The sequence below is a fragment of the Dama dama genome, chromosome 12, assembly GCF_033118175.1.
Source record: "Dama dama isolate Ldn47 chromosome 12, ASM3311817v1, whole genome shotgun sequence".
Lineage (NCBI taxonomy): Eukaryota > Metazoa > Chordata > Mammalia > Artiodactyla > Cervidae > Dama > Dama dama.
In genome coordinates this window covers 54,732,562-54,753,249 of record NC_083692.1, presented here as the reverse complement: position 1 = coordinate 54,753,249, position 20,688 = coordinate 54,732,562, and the positions used below count along the sequence as shown (strand labels likewise).

At 45.2% G+C, this 20,688-nt stretch overlaps 1 protein-coding gene across 1 annotated transcript in view; it reads right to left on the bottom strand.

Annotated features, from left to right (window-relative positions):
- The window catches only part of TLN2 (talin 2), a 442,622-nt gene that overhangs the window by 97,467 nt on the left and 324,467 nt on the right, over positions 1 to 20,688 (bottom strand). The window contains exons 29-37 of the mRNA XM_061157289.1: positions 17,799 to 18,007; positions 16,782 to 16,901; positions 15,514 to 15,711; positions 14,340 to 14,479; positions 6,788 to 6,881; positions 5,750 to 5,839; positions 3,447 to 3,569; positions 1,971 to 2,114; positions 89 to 250 (exon numbers count right to left, since the gene is read on the bottom strand). Coding sequence (XP_061013272.1) covers positions 89 to 250; positions 1,971 to 2,114; positions 3,447 to 3,569; positions 5,750 to 5,839; positions 6,788 to 6,881; positions 14,340 to 14,479; positions 15,514 to 15,711; positions 16,782 to 16,901; positions 17,799 to 18,007 — 1,280 coding nt within the window. The remainder of the gene's footprint in view (positions 1 to 88; positions 251 to 1,970; positions 2,115 to 3,446; positions 3,570 to 5,749; positions 5,840 to 6,787; positions 6,882 to 14,339; positions 14,480 to 15,513; positions 15,712 to 16,781; positions 16,902 to 17,798; positions 18,008 to 20,688) is intronic.

Sequence of the window (20,688 nt, the reverse complement as noted above, 5' to 3'; positions counted from 1 at the left end):
GTCCAGGAGCCGAGCTTCATTGCCATACCTCTCTCTTACCTGCAGCAGGTGTTACAAAGGTTCCTCGGGTCTTAGCTCAGTGACCCACCTTTATGGTCTTCACCAGGTTGGCGGTGCTGTTGGCGACCTCCTTGGCGGACTGGACAAAGTGCCTCTTGGCCACGGGGTTGCCCGTCTTGGATGAGGCGATGCGGCAGGCGTTGCACAGGGCTGAGGTGTGCTTGGCGACAATTGTGGCAGCGGACAGAACCTACAAAGCAAGGACTGAGTTGGGGGCACCCCACGCTTCAGTGCAGAGGGGGTCAGTTCAAAAGGGGTACACCCGGGTCCCCAGCCCTGGATTCCCCCAACTCACAGGTCTTAAGGGCTGCTGTAACTAAAACCCAAGTCTCTACCTCTGCTACCCCCAGAGTCTCACCAAGAAAGGGAAGGGTGAGAATTATTAAGGTAGAAAGAAGAAACAAAGAAAAAGAAAACTGACGCTGCTGTGGTGGTGGGAGTGGGCTGGGCTCCAGCTGGTCTTAGAGGAGAGGCTGTCAGTATGCTTTGCAACCTCTAGCCAGGAGGGATATAGCCTAGGGCCTAGGCTGGGGTTACCCAACAGAAATACAGTGCAAACCACATACTTAATTTTAAAACTTCCAGTAGCCACATTAAAATAAGTACAGAAACAAGGGAAGTTATTTTCAATAACATATTTAATTAAACCTCAGATATCCAAAATATTTCATTTCACCAGGTAATCAATTTAAGAAGATTAAGCTTTTATAATCCCTTATCATACAAAGGCTTTGAAATCGGTCTATGTTTTATACTTACAGCCCATCACGGTTTGGACCAGTTACAGTTCAAGTGCTTACCAGTCACGATCAGCTGTATGTCACCCCCACCCGCAGTGGGCTGTAGGCACCTTATGAAGGGGTCTGGCTCAGGAATTTCTCAGGCTCCACCTCAACTGCTTTTCTGAATCTGCCTGACCCACTTTGCTGAGGCTGGTAACACTCTTTGGTCTTACATGGACAGGTGAGGCATCTCAGGTACACTGATGCCTGTCTGGGGTCCAGGTGGTCCCTGTATTATCTCCTGTACTGGGGTCCTTCTCTTGCCTCAAGGATACTGGTCCCAGGGTCAAGCATGGATGAGCCCCTCATGAGCTGCCTCTGCTGGCCCATATAAGCCACTCTTGTTCCTTTTAGTACACACTGCTGGAATTACTGGGCTTACCACGTGGCGCTAGTGCTAAAGAACCTGCCTGCCAATGCAGGAGACATAAGAGATGCAGGTTCGATCCCTGGGTCAAGAAGATCCCCTGGGGGAGGGCACATGTCATATGGAGTCGGACAAGACTGAAGTGACTTAGCACGCTGGAATTACTGAACCTGATCCATGCCACTTGGGTATCAGAAGTATCATGGAAAGTCGCACATCCTCTCTAGTTCTCAAATGTCTCTATAGCTCTTTTTGCGCTGAAGGTTCTGACCCAGCTTTGGGGCCTGGCTCAGCACCACTATCTCCAGGAAGTGACCCCTGACAACCCCTCAGAGAAACCATCGACAATCCTGGCATGGTCATCTTACCCCAATCCCTCCAGCTTCCAAATTTTATGCCACAGTAAGAGTTAAGGGGGTAGGGGATTGGGTCTCACTCATGGTGACCCTCAGTGCTGACCACAGAACAAGCCCTCCGTGTATCTCCCCTGAACTGATGAATGGAACTGTGAGCCTCCAGATGAATCTCGCTGTGATTACACCACTGCAACTGCCTTCCAGCACTCCATTCCAAAGCAACTACTTGTATTCACTGTCATCATATTTTGCTATATTCCCCCAAGACATTATCTGGCTGGCCTTGCCAGCTCTGAAAAAACAGTAATCTTCATTCTCTTAGTCTCCTACCACCCACCTCCAAGAGCTCAAGGATGCACAGACCTCACATTCAACCCCCCCCCACCTTCCCCCGCCCAAGGTTACCTGTGACGGGCTGCTGCCGGGATCCACCAGGTTCTGGCACGCCATCTGGATAGCCTGGTTGGCCCTGGCAAACTGGATGGGGTCCACAAGGCCCTGGTGGCCCGCCTGGCTGTTTGGATCAGAGATACCGACCAGGTACGCAGCCTGAGAGGGAGGAAGAAGGCCACTGCTCAGGCTCTCTGAGCACCTAGATAAGCCTGTGGGGGATCATGGTCCCACAGTGGACCTGCAGCAGTCATTCTCAGGCACTCCCAGTGCAAGGTGGTCAGAATCATTTCATCAGTAAGAGTTTAGGGGTAGACAAGGTGATGCTCGCTTGGGCCAGGGAAGTGCCAGCAGGAGTCTGCTATGGGCTTTGGGGAACAAAGTCTCTTTGTTTTTAAGAAAGCTTTGAGAAGCTCTTCCACGGGAACATGATCGAGGATGCATGTAGCCCTGAGTGCTCTGGCAGCCACTTTATGACTCTGAGGAGCCAGGCTCAGCATGAAGCTTACTCTTTAGCTGGCAGATGGAAGAGGGAAAAAAAACAAGCGGGTGTAGACTGATGGCATGGAATTGCTGGGTAAGCCAACCCTGGAACCTGCCCTACATGAGGGTTTCTCATCTCATAGTCTAATGTATCCTTAGTGTTTCGGCCAATTTTTTCAAAACAGTAAGTAAGAATGAGTAAGACGGTTCAGGGAAACAAAATAAAGGTAATATTTAGTCTCCAAGAGGACAAGAAGCTATAAGAGAAGATCTTTTCTTTAAACGCTTTGGGTGTGTTAGCCAACTAACAGGGAAGAGATGAATCTGTAAGGGGGAATTCTAACCTCAACTCATTTCCCCTGAGATGCGAGGGGCAGAATAGGAGGGAGGCAATTTCACTGCCCTCCCCCCGACCCCCAAACTAGGGATGTTTTTCTTTGGTTCAGTAACATCTTCGAGGCTTGAGATAACTGTCAGATGATAAACCCTTCAAGATAAATGCTGACATTTTTGAAAGTTCAGTGACATGAGCCCAGTAATTATTGGAAATGTACAGGACTTTCAAAGACGAGCCAGGAACATGCCTGATCACGTCTCTGAGTGATGGCATCTAATTTTTTCCCCCTCTGATTCTAAAAAAGAGCATGACTAAGATTTTTGCAACTCTAAAGCCTCAGAGGGAATTTGAATTATGTAGTACCCATTTTTTTCCCCCCAAGCAACTTATCTGTAACTATGACCTTAAAAAAAAAAAAAAAAAAAAGCTGGCCTCTGAACCCTTATGTTGGGTTTACAGTATTCAGCGCCCTATCCAGTCTGCTCTCCTCCTGGGGGTAACTGGCTGATATTTTGCCTAAATGCTCAGGAAGCAAAAGAGCCACCATGGTTTCCATGGTTTAAGTGGTGGTGGCTGGAGTTGGAGCTGAAGCCCCCTGTGCTTCCCTCGTGGGCCAGGCGCAGGACAGGCTGGAAGGCCTACATCATGGGGCATGGGGACCAGTCCCTTACCTGGGCTGCAGCCTCCGTCAGCCCACAGAGAGCCTTGGACGCAATCCCCACACACTCCCCAAAGGCAGGGAGGTCCCCAGTCTTGGCATTCTGCGAAATCCCTGCCATCGACTCTCCCAGAACCTGCAAAACACATCACCAGTGATCCTGTGACTAGCATTTCTTCACACCATGAGATAAAGGGGCTACCCTTCCAACTTGAATGCTCAAGGACATTTTATTTATAATATTTGCATTATTTTCCTTTATTTGCAGTAAGAAGAGATTCAAGATAATGATATCGCTTCTATCTCATAAAGAGAAATAAATAATTCAAGTATGAAGCTTTCATCTAAAGTTATCTATATCTCAAGGAGGTACAGTTAATATACACCAATCACTAAAGTAAAATCTATACAGGGCATCCTATGGGCAAATGGTCTAAATTGAGAACTGTTAGTGTCCAGGATACAAAAATCACACATATCTGCCGAGCTGTAGGTGAAGACACACCCAGAAAGTAGAAAACACACCCATTCCTTCTTTTATTTATTGACAGTAAAATCTATCTTTAAGGAGTGTGCATGTAAAGAGGAAGATAGTCTGAAACTAAGGCTAAAAAAATTTTTTAAGGCTAAATTCTTAAAGTATTTCCCCTTACTTCGAAAATCATTGGTATATTCTCTTTTCAGAGGTTTTTTAAAATAATAGTCAAAAGGGATTTTAGTATTCAGAATCCAACCCAGGGAGGTCAAGCACCCTGTACAAGGTGAGACAGGAGGTCACAGGGACAGAGGCAGGGTGTCCGCCCTGTATCTGGGGCTGTGTCTCCTACAGTCTCCTCACGTCCCAGGAAGGCAGGTGTTACTTTCCAGGGTCACAGATGGTAGAACTGAAGGATGTGCAAGGGATGCTTTAGAGAGACTATCAAATTCACGTCTGGAACACAACACAGAGCTCTTTGTTTGCCAAGATGCCATCTTGGATGGGGAAAGAAAGAAATTCCCTAAAGTTGCCTAGATACACAAAATAATCCAGTTTACATAAGGACTTGCAAAGCAGTTAGTGGGTATTTTTATGTACGGTATTTTCCTTTCCTTCTCCCTGCATCCCTCTTTAGGAAGAACAGTTTCTTTGGACCTAAGTGTGGGATGCTGGACAAAGCAAACCCTAGTCTTAGCCTAACTGGAAGTAAGCCCTTCTGACACCACCAACACAGCTGTCTCTCCAAGCAGAAGAGCCCAAGCCATTCTCACTGTAGGCAGGTTGTGGTTCAGTCACTATGACAGGTTGGGCTCTCTTGCGACCCCATGGACTGTAGCCCACCAGGCTCCTCTGTCCATGGGATTTCCCAGGCAAGAACACTGGAGTGGGTTACCACTTTCTTCTCCAGGGGATCTTCCTAGCCCAGGGATTGAACCCGCATCTTCTGCATTGGCAGGCAAGTTCTTTACCACTGAGCCACCAGGGAAGCCCTCCTGTCTCCCCAAAGCTAGCGTAAAGGTGACGTAAAGTAACGTGCAGAAACATTCTGAGTACAAAGCCAAATGGCAACTGTTCAATATTCACTCAGCTCACTTGCATTTCATTTCACCTGGTTCTGAGACATTCTCAAAAACACTGGTGTCATTACCAAAGGTCAGTGCTTCTCAACCTTTTAAAATATTATTATTACCGCTCTGCTAAGAAGTCTTTTTAGACCACCCTCCCTCCAATGGCCACCCACATTAAATTAAATACTAAGAAATCAGATTCTGTTGAGCAAGGTTAAGATCTGGAGAAGGAAGGATAGAAGCCATTGTATTATCTTAGATATTTTCACTGCTTGCACCCCCAAAGCCCCCACAAACTTTCATGCCTCTTAAGAATGCATGCCATAAATGGATGGTAACAGGAACACACAGGAGAGTCTCATATACGGTCATTGATAGGCTTTCCCCAGCATGCAGTCCCAGGTGATGGACATACATGCTTAGATTCACAATAAGACTCGTCCCTGAGAGGGTATAAGCAGTGGTTCTCAGAGTGTGGCTCCTGGACCACAGGACCCGACCTAGGAACTGGTCAGAAATGCACAATCTCGCCCATTCTGGGATGTACGGAATCAGAAACTTAGGGGTGTGGGTGTGGCCGAGCAATCTGTGTTCAACAAGCCCCCCAGGTGACTGCGATGCATGGCTCAGTTTGAGAAACACCTGGGCAAAGGCACCACGAGCCTTTTAAGACACGGGCCTCCCCGGGGGGGCCACAGACCTGGGCACACGGAGCATGTCACAATTCTTTCCCACAGTGGGCAGGGATGCTAACAGCACAGCCAGGCTCACCTTGGAGTTTTCCATCACACTCTCGATGCAGTCAAAGTAAGAGAGGTCACTAACGGGCTCATTGGGATTGTCCAACATCCCCTTGACAGTCTGCAAAGGAGAGCATGACTTAAAAAGCAAGCAAAGCCTTAGAACAAGGGAAACAACAAAAAAATGCCGATTATCAATCTCCCTGGCACACACAGGATTCTGATCACAATCGCTCATTGCACACATTCCTGGGAGGAATTTCAGCTGCACCAATGGCCTACTGCCATCAGTAACCTGGGTCTCAGTCAGACCCTTCAGAAGGTGCAATGAACTCTCCCCTCCACCCCTAGACCACCTTCTCTCACATGGTAAATATTCCTATTTCAGAAAACTAAGGTACATAGGGTATGACCAAGCCACATCTACTGAGATAAACAATATAACCTGAATTGGTTAGGACTGCTTTATGGACAAGTGGGCACATTGATTTTATTTTTACCCACATATATGCTATGGGCATAAATAAACTTTCCATGAAAAATAAACCCTAAGTATGAATATAAATTGATTAGCACCCATGCTGTGTTCTGGGCCACCAGGGGCCACATGACCACCTTCATAGTAATAAGTGTTCCTCTTGGGTTTTCTCTAATGCATCTTCTACATGCTACAAAATCAAATGTACAAGAAGACCATTTTTACTCAAAAAGCACTTTCTCCTAGCTTCCCCCAAAAGTCCTAGAAAAATCACTCTCAAACTGTTTAGGTAAAAATTACTCATTCTCAGCCTCCATTCAATACCAGAGGCCTCTTCCTGTTTGAAATAAAGACCCTTTTAACAAAACAACTCTCAGAGGAAATACGGAAGCAGGGGTGATAACCTCACCAAATCTAATTTTTCTTGAATTCCACCCCACTAGATGGATGGAATTCAAGATTAGAACTTTGGCCCCAAAAGTTTCCCAGGAAAGATAAAAGGCAAGAATAAAGGAGAAGAACCTGACCCTGGAGGGAAAGGACAGACAGACACATGCTCTTAAATCCTCAGCAGCCTTTCCAGGGACCCACCTCAAGTTCCCGCAGGGCGTTATCACATTCCTTCTGGCCAGGAGCTTGCTGCGTGCACAGCGTGATGAGCTGGTTGATGCTCTCGGTCACAGCTCTGAGACAGAAATGGGAAGAGTGTTTTTGGTTGTGTTTTGTAAAGATTAACAGAAATTTCCCCAATGACGCTTTGTGAGTTCGATAGGAATACAATTAATTCACTATAAAGGCTGTGGTCCCCGTGACAGCTCTTTCACAAGGCTCTAAACCAAAAATAAACCACAGTCAGGGAAGAGAGAATGAGAACCCCCACCTTGCTTCTCATTATTTATTCACTGATTTACCCTTAAAAGTACTAACAGCTCTCTTAAGAAAAGTGTGGCTATAACACTCACAAGAAAGAAGTCACAACGAAGTTGCAAATGGCAAAGAGCTCCTGTTAACACTAAAGTTAACATCCTTCACTAGCAGCCCATCAGGAATAGGATGATTCCAGCCAGGCTATTCTGGACAGCCTTTATGTAGTTTGGACTATTCTGTATATTTTAAAATAGTCATGCTGTGAACTGTGCCTTATGATTTTAAAACCTCTTCTTTCCTTTCATTTCTACATGATTGACCAGTTCCTAGAAGCTATACCAAAATTATTCTTTAAAAGAGCTATTTTCTTTGTTAATGTTAATAGGAACCAGAAATTCTTAGATGATTTTATATGTGTTTCTACTCTTCTAAGAACTTAAGACACAGCCCAGATTTTTTTCTTGTCAAGGGTTCTCCCCTTCCTGGGCAGTCACTGTTTAGGTGAAGCCATGGATATATTTTAGAAAGGCATGGTCCATTCTGAGTTAATTCCTTTAATAAGGTGTGAAATATGGATCCAGATTTTAATGGGGGGGATATATGGAGGTCTAATTATTCCATTACCTTTTAAAATGCCATCCTTCCTGATTTGAATTGCTTTTGTAACTTTGTTGACAATCAGTTGACCATATTTGTGTAGGTGTACTTCTGGACTCTATTCTATTCCATTGAACTATGTTCTAACCTTTCACCAATACCACGTTGTTTGGATTACTACATCTTTACACTAGGTCTTAAAACTGAATATAGTACCCTCGTTTTTATAAATGAAAAAGAGAGAGAGAGAGAGAGAAAGAGAGAGATAAGATAATTTCCTAAGGAGATGTTACAATAAGGTGCAAAAAACAAGACTTAAACCCATGCCTATCTGACTCCAGTGCCAGATTCAAAACCATTTTTCTGCAGGGTCATAACTGGTCTGTCTGTACCTTTGGCAGGACCCTGAATGCTATTCACAGTTGGTAACCACTGCAGCTAATGGGTAACTTAAAATAAACAAAAAAATAAAAATAGGATGCACATTGCTGCTAAGCATTAACACTAATATAAAAAGCCTCCCTCATTTTATTAGTTAAATTGGCTTTGCAGCTTCCCACAGAATATCAGATTAGATGGAAAATGATGTTGCCGATGTACAAAGGCAATCAGCTTAATTATTTGATGAGGAGCTACTGCTTTGAATTTTACATTTAGCAAGAATGATGTGAAGAAGAAAAACATTCCTCAACTCAAGAAAGAATCCTCAAATAGTTTCTGTAAGAATGATTCATTTAAAAAAAACAAAAAAGATTGATTCATTTATTTGGGGAAAAGTGCTTAATACTATGGTGTCATGGGGGAAGCACTATGTCTTCCAGGTGCAAAGCAAAACAAAGACAAGTGACAAAGCGGGACAGTCTCTAGTTGGGACCACCTTTGGAGGGTGCAGTTCATGATGTATTCATTGGAAGGGCCCCCAAAGAGTCCAACATCGTGTTCTGTGTGGCAGTCTTCAAGACACATTTGAGAGTGGGCAGGCTAGATGTGTCAACATAGCAAAGGGTGCAAAAAGGCCCAACCGTGATGACACAATCATTTGGGGAGTATTTCCACATATCACCCAAGCTTTCCATTTAGCTTCTTTCAATGTTTCCCATTTATCTGCATTAAAAAAGTGCGGTCTTTATATAGAGATATTTCCATTAGAAACTAAGTGTTCATGGGAATTCCCTGGTGGTTCGGTGGTTAGGATTCAGCGCTTTCACTGCTGTCGGCCCAGGTTCGACAGTTGGTCAGGGAACTAAGATCCCACTAGCCTTGTGGTACAAACCACCCCCCCCGCCCCAAAACAAAAGCACACTACCATGTATAAAACAGATAACTAACAAGAACCTGCCGTATAGCACAGGGAACTCGTCTCAGGGCTCCGTGGTGACCAAAATGGGCAGGAAATCCAAAAAAGAGGGGTCTGTGTATACACACGGCTGATACACATTATTGTACGGCAGAAACTGACACAGCAGTATAAAGCAATCATACTCCAATAATAATAATAATAAACAACTAAGTGTTTACAATTGGTGAATTCAGAGACCATGTAGCTATTTATTGGCCTATTTCAAATATTTTTTAGAAGTAAAAAATTCCAAATAAAAACTTGGGGTAAAAAAAGACAACCCAATGGACTAAGGGTGTGTGGTTGGATAATCCATAACAGTGCCAGCATGGCAGTGCTAGTCTGAATGAGTCACTTGGTAATACTGATCCGTCACTGAAAAGCATTATGTAGGTATCGTGTATCCTTATAACTCATTTTAGAGTGTTAACTGCATAGCTAAATAAAAAACTGAGTGGTACAGAGGCAATTGGTTAGGTAGATCTGATAATCGGAAATAGTATTTTTATGGTTCAAGCTATAAAACATATCATAAGACCAAAGGATTAGAGAAAACCCAAACATGCAATGATAAAGGAATGACTAAACACATACAGTCTACAACATAATTCTGGAGATCTGTTAAGTCATGATATCATATTCCTTATATCATAGAATATTCATGATATACAACTAAGTAAAATTAATATTAGAAAAGAATATATAAAACATGTAAACCATATGAACTGATACCAAAATGTTAAGTGATTTTACAATATTATTTTTAAAATTTACTATTACTTTCTTGCCACTGATCAGTTTGCAGATCTAGTTCCCTGACTAGGGATTGAACCTGGGCCACAGTAGTGAGAGTGCCAAGTCCTAAGCACTATATCACCAGGGAATCCTCAAACAATATTATTTTAAAGCAAAGATTTTAGTAAATCAACTAAAACAATATGAACCAACCAATTCACATCATCATAAAAATATGGCCAAAATTAGTTGCATGTGGCCTGTGCTATAGGTAAATCCCATTAGGCTTGAATTGTAGTTATTTTTATTTTCCCCATAGTTTTTTTGGTAAAGATCAAAGCTACACAAATTCATTTTAAAAAATACAAAAAATTAAATGATCATAATTTCATCATCTAGAGATAGTGTTTTCTCATAACTCATTCTTTTTTTTTTTTTAATTTTTTTATTAGTTGGAGGCTAATTACTTCATAACATTTCAGTGGGTTTTGTCATACATTGATATGAATCAGCCATAGGTTTACACGTATTCCCCATCCCGATCCCCCCTCCCACCTCCCTCTCCACCCGATTCCTCTGGGTTCATAACTCATTCTTTATCTAAGCATATGTAGCTATTCTCTGTCTTTAAACAATTGGAATCTACAACTTTAGATGTTAAAGGCTTTCTAACCTACAGCCAATTAGTGTTCAGAGATACTAAATTGATTCAGACAGGAGTTTGTGAGCTCTGGAAGGAAACTATATAGACATGGAATTGGGGCAGAGGTGAGAGAAGAAAATCAATCAATTTATGCTCATGATGATCTATTAAGCATCCAATAGTGAGCTTGGAGGGAATAAAGCAACTTCAGACAACTCCCATCCTCAAAAGAGGATGTGATTAGGAAGGCAACAAAGAGCAAACCAAAATTTAACCTGTTGGTATTCCCCGGGTTCTACCATCACAAGGCAAGGGGAATAAAAAATAATATGGCTTAAAGCTCTCTAGGAAAGCAAGATGCTGGCAATCCAGTTGGAGGGGCAAAATAATGAACAGACAAGACATGAAGGTGCACCAAAGGAAGCAGCGATGGAGGTGTGACATCAGACAGGACTCGCCGGACACATGCAGGACTCGCTGGGAGTGAAAGAAAATTAAAGCCTTGACCACAGGTGTGGGCTCTGCCTATTAGGGAGAGCCAGACAGGGACCAGAGCAGTTGTAAAGTCAGGGCTCAGCAAGATCCCAATTTGGATAATGGGAACAGAACATTGTAGAGGAGACTAAGAGACAGAAGAAGGCCCAGTGTACATTTTTTTACTTTATAGCATGGAAGAGCTGTTTGCTGGGTCATCCTTTTTCACCATCTCTGGAGCCAGAAAGATGCCTGCCTGGCAAGAACCTCAAGGCAAAGGGCAGCATGGGAAGAGGCACCTCCTGCAAGGTCCCAGGGAGCCCTGGGGAAACCAGAAAGCAGCTGAATGTCTGGCTTAGGATGGTCCTGATGCTGGCGGCAGTGGGCATCAAGTCTTCAGCTCCTAGGAGTCCTTTTGAGCAGGGTGACTGTAGTCTGAGAAGCAGCTTGGGGGTACTTGGAGGTAGAACACTCCCCCCCTTTTTTTTTTGCCACTGCAAATTGGCTTTTCACTTCCTTGACTAAGTTCAGGGAGCATCAAACCAGCGCCAAGTCACAGAAAGAGCTGATAAACAATTTTACAGAGAGTCTCCAGCCCACTCAACTGGCCAGAAAAGAGCCGGAGCCAAGCAGTTTCACAGGAAGAACAAGCCAGACACTCCACAGGAAATGACTTCCTCCCATGAGGCATCAAAAACCAAGGGACCAGTTTGTACCAGGGCTCAAATGCAGAATGATGAGCAGAGCAAAAAGCACACATACTCTACTGCTCTCCCAGAAGTAAACCTTTTTTTCCCCCCCTAAAGCAGGAAGAATCATGGTGACTAGAAGGAACAAAGAAAGGGTTCAAGTCTTTGACACAGGAGCAGGGTGGAGCTGAGTTGGTCCAGGCGTGGGTCCCCTCAGTGACAAGTCTGGAGTCTTTGTGGACATCCACACAGGTAGGGAGGCATGGCTGTCTCGAGAATAGGGAGGCCAGTGGGACTGCAGATGAGGACAATAACCATCAGGTTCCTGCTACCCAGCTCCAAAGGTGCTTATGCCCAGGACTTTTGTGAGGCCCAGAGAGAATGGGGGCGATATGCCCTGGGCGTGCCTGTCCTGACTGGACTGGGGCTGTCCTTTCTTACGCATGGTGTGTGCCCACCACTGGGCCCATATCAGGCATGCAACAAAAATCGGTTTAATGAACAAATGAAGTAACAAGAGAATGAATGACTGCATCCCCAGTGGGCAAAGCTTTACCCCAGAAGAGGAGTTGGCCTGACGCACTCTGGCAAGCTCCCACTGGGAAAATACCCCAGGGAGCCGAGCTTGCCAAGAAGCCAAGGAGAATGGGCCAGCAGCCTCCTGCAGCAGTTCCAACCCAAGATTATCAATTCACGTGATGATTTTTGAGTGCTGACTTGGCTGTGGAACCACCAGGCTGGGAATTCTCCTTATCAACTGCTGAAAGCCAGGACAGACAGGGCAACAAAGCTTTCTCACCTCGCCTCCAGGGCCCTTCCTCAATGTAACCACCAGGGGGCGTGCAGACACTCACAGAGCAAAGACACCAGTTTTCAGGTCCCGGAGTCCCTTCTTTAAGGGACTTTCAAAATGCCCATTTATACTCTCCTTTCCTTCCCACAATTTAAGAGAGACGACAACACACCTCTGAGTTGGAAACTGAAAAGGGGCATTTTGAAAAGGGGCAAAAAATTGAAGATAATGAAAAACAACTGAGTTCAGGTACCTGGAAACATTAGCTGCCTTATCCAAAGGCTGTCCTTGGAAAAAAGTGATTAAGAGGGTTTTATATCAGAAATAGCTGCTCAACAGAGAGGATATCACCATTCCTCCTCACCCCCACCCGGAGCTCAGGAGGGCATGCACCTGCTGGAACAATCACAAGCAACGCACGAGATGGAGGTGGGGAGATGTGAGTATGTATCCCATCACCTAGTGGCTCTTGCTGTTGTTCGAAGGTAAAGTATGTTTGGGCCTCCCAGGGGGCACTAGTGGTAAAGAACCCACCTGCAGATCCCCTGGAGGAGGGCATGGCAAACCACTCCAGTATTCTTGCCTGGAGAATGCCACGGGCGGAGGAGCCTGGAGGGCTACAGTCCATAGGGTTGCAAAGTGTCGGACATGACTGAAGCAACTTAGCACTCAAAGTATGTTGATGAGAAGGAATGAAGAAACTCAAAAGTTCTCAAGGGAGTTGCTCTGAAATTATCTAAATCTCCCCATAAAAAATAATACTACGAACAAAGAGGAGACCAGAGACAGGTATTAACCAGTAGTACCAAGATACCTTGTCCATCGGGAATGGAACAGAGCTCAAGGATGATGTGGCCTATACACATTCCTATTTTGTGAATGGGAAAGTTAAGACGGGTTGAGTGGTCTGACCAATGTAACCTACTTAGTCAAGCATTGAAGTCTGTACTAGAATTTAGGACTCTGATTCTGACAACTTAAAAAAAGCCAGGAGAGATTAAGACACCGAAAAACAAATAAGCAAACAAAACCAAATTTTAAAAATTTTAAGTAGAATTCAAGCCATGCTTTTTAAAAATCACTCATCTGCATATTTGGAAAATGTTTCCAATTAGGCTACAGATCCTAACTGTCCTGCATTTAATCTTTCACTGCTGTTAGGTTTCTGATCAAATGATACTAAGTGAGGCTAAGAAAACAGGCCTACACCACCACAGAATCACAGAACACCCCACCCCCTTGGTTCAGGAATATGAATGTGGGATTGCCAATATAAAATCTTCCTTAGCTATCACTGCAGTTTCTCCAGATACCAGCATTCATCACTAGTCATCGAACTAAATGCCAGAGTGGGCCTGGAGGGGGACTATATTGGATTACCTATTTCCTCGGGTGAAAACAGCAGCAAAGAAGGATATTCACATCATCCCAAGTTCAGATTCATGTATTAACATATTCCCCCAATCTACTCTCACCACCACCCCATCCATCCTGACTTTGAACCCTTCTGCACGTGACGAAGTGACCATGTTTAAATCCAGCTAATTAACATGGGTACCAGGCTCATAGCAGTAAACACTCAAGAAATGTTGAATGGCTAGTTGAGTATCTTTTTTTTTTTTTCTTAAACTTTTCAGCATCTTCTGATTTCTTCTGATTTCTTTTTAATGAACATATGGTACTTTCATAATCTGAATGATATTAACACTACTTAAAAAAAAATTCTTTAAGCCATCATATTTATAAATCAATGGAGGCCTTCAGTCTAAACAAGTCCTCCTGAAAAGGCTTTAAGAGGAGACAGAAGGCATCTTTAGCGGAGAATGCACATGCAAATGAGCCCATTTAATAAGACACCAGCGTCTATGTCACTCTTCCTTCCAATTCTGAGAGCAGAAGGTTAGCACCACTTCTTCGCTCAGCAAAAGCAGCAGGATGTCAGGCGGACCTTGCAAACACTGATGTTATTTAACCACACATGAAAGCCCATTTTGTTCCACACTTACCTCGCAGCTGCAGCCAGGAGATTTTTCGCGTTGGGGGCTCCTGGGTCTACGGAGAGAGATTTGGCAGCTAACAGTAGCTTGCTGGAGGCCATGGAGATATTCTTGAGGTTCCCTATGACTTGGATCTGGTCTTCTTTCGTCTGGAAGGTGAAAAGGAGCCAAAGTAATTAGGGGCTGTCCATTTCTCCTAAGCAGCATTCAGAGCTAGGAGCAGTACCCTGAAATGGAAGGCGGTTATCTGTACAGATGGCATGAAGCCCAATTAGTCTGCAGACGCCTAGCGTGTCGAGACTGCCTGGTGTCTACTGTTCCCCTAGCAGATTCCCAGACCAAGATGCACACAGAGGCACAGAAATCCATTCCCAAGTGGGTCAGCCAAAAACTATGCTGTATCACAAGTGTGAGTATTAATGGGGGGTGTGGGGTGGGGAGTGAGTAAGAGAGCAAACAGTAGAGGCCGCAATTCCAGCATTTTGCTCAACAGTGCTGGAATTGTCCAGGGGCTGGTGCATCCCAGCCTGGCACATACAACTATCACTGTCTGGACATTGAGAGCTGACTGCATCCCAAAAGCTTCTATCTCTGGAAATAATACATTGCTCACCTGGCTTCCCATTTGAGAAACAGCCCTTTGTATATAACAGAGTAAGAAGCATGCTGGGTACCACTTTGAGGGAGTTGAAAGGAGCTTGCAAATAAATAGCTCAGTGAGCTCACCCCAGACCAGTCATGCTCCCTTGTTCTAAAGTACAGGTTTATCTGTTCATCTGAAGGAGGTAATTTTGAATCACTTGATACTCAGGGTTAGACAAAACCTTTTCATGTGGATTCATCGAACCTCAAATAACCTGAGTTTTTATAGTGCCATACTACATTTGAATTATAGGATGCAAGGCTCTCCTCCTTCTCTCCTCTGCCCTCCTTTTAAAAAGTATAAGATGATGAGTTCTGTTGGAGAAGTTATCGGTCATCTCCATCTCACACAAGCTAATAGCATCTTCGGGAATGCCATTCCTGTGAGCTCACGAAGCTCTCTGAGCAGCAAAGATGATGTACAGCCGTGGGCTATTCACGGCTTCCTGGCTCCTATGTGCCGCTTAGCCTCGGGGGCCAACAGTCCACCAGGGGCGAGAGGCAAGGGTCAGCTCCACTCAGCAAGCCCTCTCCCCCTCACCTGTGCCTGGCCCGCCATCTCAATGCCAGCATCAAGGAACTCATCGAAGTCATCACTGAACTTCCCGGAGGCTGCGGCCAGCTCTCCGCTCTGGCCCCGGGTGGCATGGACCACCTCCCCGGCAGACTGGTTCAGATCGGCGGCTGCTTGGTTCAGTTCGCTCTGGGCTTCCTGGAAAGGCTTTGTGCTCGGAGGTAACTATGGGAAGAGAGGGCACGTTGCAGGAGGAGTTTTACTGAATGTAGGAGGAGTGGAGGGTGCTGCAGGGGGAAGAGAGACTCTCCAGGATGCATTTCTGAATCGATCAGGTGAAAAGGCTCCGTGCGGTCTGAGCCCACGTTAAGTCTGACCTTCAAAAAAATATACCCATTCCCCTATTCATTTAAATTTGTTGAACACTTATTCAGTGCTAGACAGAGTGGATCTAAAAATGGCAAGGATGGCTTTCTGCAGGGCTTCTGGTCTCCTAAGCCGCACAGCCAAGATTTGCACCTGGACAACCTGACTCTGGGATCCGCTCTCTGAACCCATGCTCTATCTTGGCATTCTCAGATGGAAACTCACAAAGTTTCAGCTTTCTGGAACTAAAAGGCAGATGCTATTAACCTTTAAATCCTATTTTTTCCAAACTAATAGCCACCAATTTAATTCATCAGTTGGTCTCGGCTAACAATATAGCTTTCCCACAGAAGTGCCACTAGCAGAACTGTAATTGTCGGTAAAGAGTTCAAGAGAGTTAAGCTAGATTATATGTGTCACACCACACCCATTGTCTGCATAACTGGTTATGTGCCAGGCACACGGCAGAGAAGAAATAGAGATGAACAAGACCAAGTCCCCCCAGAGGGGGCTTACAAAACAAGGAAGGGAACAAGCTCCAGAATGAAATTCCACAGACCACTCACTCTTTCAGTGAGTTCCGGATACTTGCATCCCTTTATCACCTGATTGTCATGGCTTGAAATGTCCTGATGAGAGGTCAGATGATCCAAACCCTCCCCCTCAACAGCCTGCCCCATTCCTGTCTCATAGGGATAACCCAAGATCGAACGGCAACATGGGCTCAAGGAAAAAGTAAATTTTAGAAGCTCTACCTGGGAATTTGACTGATCAGAAAGCAAAACAAGGAAAAGGCAAATAGGCAGGAAAACCAGGACCCCTAAAGGAAGGCTAGCTACTCAAAGGGTCCCTGGAGAGGAGAAGACCCCACCAGCACCCGCGGTGAGCCCAGGCCCCCAGGTACCCCTTCCCGAGCCAAAACCTCTCACCGAGTCCACCAGAAGCTTCTTGCTCGACTCCCCAATGCTCTTCAAGGCCACATCCACATCCTTCTGCCCAGGGAGACAGTTCACGCAGTTATTCAAGGAGTGAGAAACGGCTTTGGCTACCTGAATACACAGAGGGAGAAGAGCCTTGTCAGAAAGCAGCTTCCAGGGCAGAGAGACTTAAACACGCGTTGGGAGTGAGCAGTGACACTACCGAGAGCTAAAAGAGACAGGGAAATGGCCCGCCAGCATCCACCTGACACTGTTCACCGTGACATCGGGGCCTCTGGGCCTCTCACTGGGGTGAACATCCCGCGTCCTGGCACCGGGTCTGACACAGTGGCACAGCACACTCTCCCCGCTCCAGAGGCCAGGCCGAGGCCTGACTGTGACTCAAATACAACCCTCCAATATTCTGTCAGCTTCCAAAACAAAGATACCCAATACCAAGAGGAAGAGAAACAGTTCCCTTCAAGGAAGTCCTGCAGAGGGCCCGAGGCGGAAGGAGGCCCCAAGCTCTTTGGATCACTGGTGGTCAGGCCTGGGATGAATTTCTGCTCAGTGACCCTCTGGGGCCATCACCTCCACACCTCTCCCAGCTCAAGGGCTGGAGGGGCGCTCTGAGCTCTTCCAGACCAACTTGGAGTTTGCCTACACGCTGCCTTTAAAGGAGGTTGTGCGGCTCTCCGTCTGCACTCTCTGGGAAGACTCATTTGAAGAGGCACTGGAGAGAGTTCAAAGTGTTGAGTGTCTAAACCAAGTGTATCTACCTCACCTCCCAGGCCAGGAAGAGGGATACATATAAGTACCCTAGAGTCCAAGACAAGCTTGCTATATCCAGGCCCTTCAAGTTTCCAGGACAGGTCTCAACAAAACCCCTGTACTGTCTGCTGACTGAATTAAGAAGATCTCATGTTATGGGGGCTACCAGGCAAAGCTTTTGAAAGTGCTCATTATTGGGAGACAGCCTGTCAACATGTCACCTCAATGGTGACCTTAGCTGCCAGTTCTGGGCCTCACCTGAGCTAGTCTCTGCTGACTCTCGGCATCTCCAGGTGCAATCAGGGCCTGCTTGGCCTCTTGGATGAGCATGGCCGAGCCCTCCATCACGTCCCGGGCGGAGTCCAACATGGCATGCGCAGCTGCCGGATCACTTGTGGATGCAGCCACACCCCGGGCAGCCTGGGCCAGTGTTTTCAGAGCTTGGGCTGTCTCTCGAGCAGCCACCCCTGGGGATTTAAAAAAAGAGAAAAGAAAGAAAGAAAGAAAGAAAAAAAAGCCCACCAAACTTTCTATTAGGTTTCATCCAAAAGCCATACTTTTACTTGGGAGTAAATCTCTAGATCCTTCTAGACAGGAGAGAATCCTCAGACAGTGCTGGCACAGGTAAGCTCCAAATTGCTTTTTATAAAATTTGAATTGATGTGCTTCTCAAAGAAGTAGCCCATGCCACTGGCTCTGGGCTGCTCCCAGAGGGATGTTGCAACAAATGCCACACTAAAATCTATTTCCTTCTGCTTCTGTCACCTGCGCTGTCCCATCTGTCCTTAGACCTCAAATGCCAAGTGCACAGGATCCAATTCACAGATAAATAATTCCAATTCACTTTTCTTTCTAGTCATTTCTATCAGGGCATAACTTACATACAACAAAGTAGACAAGTCTCCCAGGAAGACTCACTGAATCTGTACAAATGTGTACACCCGTGTACCTGGCATCCAGATGCAGATGGAAAATTTCCATCACCTGTGCTCCGTCCCAGTCGATAGACTCTCATACCAGAAGTAATCCCTATTCTAGTTTTTATCACCTTAGCCTAGTTTTACCTGCTCTTAAACTCCATGTTTATTGAACCACACAGTATGTGTTCTTTTGTTTAGTTCCTTCCTCTGACCATAATGCTGTGAGATTTACCCATGCTGTTACACATAGCAGTCCATTCCTTTTCCTTGCAGCATAATATTCCATTATAGGAACACAGCAACATCTGCTTATCCATTCTTGCTAGACATTTGGGGACTGCTTCCTGTGCGGATTATTATGAATAAAACTACCAGAAAAATTTTCATAGCGGCATTTAGGTAGACATATGGAATTGATTCTAGAGGATTTAAACCTAGGAGTTGAATTCCTGGGCCACAGAGTAAGTGTATATTTAGCTTTGGCGGACACTACAAAACTTCAGAATGTTTTTGCCATTTTACACTCCACCAGCGCTATATGAGAGTTCAGTTATTCTACATCCTAGCCCAAACTTGCTATTGCTAGATTTTCTATTTTAGCCAACTCTGATGAGTGTTCAGCTGCATCTCACTGAGTTTTTTTTTTTTTTTTGCAGGGGCTGGGGGTGGGTGGCACTGCTCGACATGTGGGATCTTAGTTCCCTAACAACAGACTGAATTCGTATCTCCCGCAGTACAGTCTTAAAGTCTTAACTACCAGACCAGCAGGCAAGTTCCTCACTGAGGTTTAATTCTTCTACCCCTAGTGAGCAGTGATGTTGAGCACTTTTCTCAATGGCTGTTTTGACATCCTCTTTTGAGAAGTGCCTGCTCATCTTAAAATTTACTTGTAAAGATGATGGGATTTGGTGATAAACTGTAAATATAAACTAATTCCTAAAAAATGACAGGACTTTCCTGGTGGCACAGTGGATAAGAATCCGCCTGTCAATGCAGGGGATATAGGTTTGATCCCTGGTCTGGGAAGATTCCACATGCCTCAGAGAAACAGTCTGGAGCCACAACTACTGAAGCGCACACACCTCAGAGTCTGTGCTCTGCAACAAGAGAAGCCACCACAATGAGAAGTATGTGTACTGCAATGAAGAGCAGTCTCTGCTCACTGCAACTAGCAAAAGCCCACACATAGCAACAAAGACTCAGCATAACCAAAAATAAACAAATTAAAAAAAATTCTTTAAAAAACTATAGCACCACCTCTCATAGAAAGGAGAGGTGCCACCCTACATGACCTAGTACTTGGCACACCTAAGAAAAGGATGAAGACTGGAAATGCCAAAGCATGTAACAAGAGGCTCCTAGAACTTGGGGACCTGCAGAATATCCAGCTTCAAAGCTTGTCTCATGAAACCATTTCAGATGAGGACCAGTGCTGTAAAGCACCTTGTCTATGGACACACTTGAAATCTGAGGTTTCTTACATCTCAGATGTGTAAGAAAGGGGTCAGACTCTGCACAGTGCTCTCTGGGACACAGAACTATGAGGGATTCTTGTCAGAACCCACATCTGCATGAAAAAGTGAGATCATCTTCTCTTTCACTACAGGCTTCAGCTATAGGCCAGAGGCTTTATCTATAGGCTTCGGCTGGATGGTCTTTGGGCACCACTAAGCGTGGCCTTTACTGCCGGTGATGCAGCTGAGTGGGCACAGATGCAGCAGGTGGTCCTTGCCTTACTGGGGACGAGGTGACCTAATACAATAAAGAATGTGAAAGGCCCCGGACCCATAAAACAACTTCACAGTGTTGCAGACTGGCTCATCTGTAATATTTAAGAAGCCACACAGCTGGGACATAACTCTACAATCTAATCAAGGCAAATTACAAAGCTGCCAATCTACCCTTTATCACCTGGCACTTCTGAGCACAGCATGTGGAATGAATGCATGTGTTTTAAAAAGTGCTTTTTATGGAAGAGGAGAAAACGTAAAGATAAATAAAGCCAAGGTGAAGCAGACATACACGCTGAGCAGAAGTCTCTGCATTTTATGCTGAAGTTGCTGGCACAGGGTGGAAGGACATCTTTGCTCAGAAGGGCCCCGGGGTGGTTAAGACCTTATTTAGCTCTGAGACTGACGAGCTGTGTGGACTAAACTCCTGCTACCTTTTCCCTTTGGGCCTTGGTTTCCCACAGGTTGTAGGAGAGGATGAGACCACATTTCTGACCA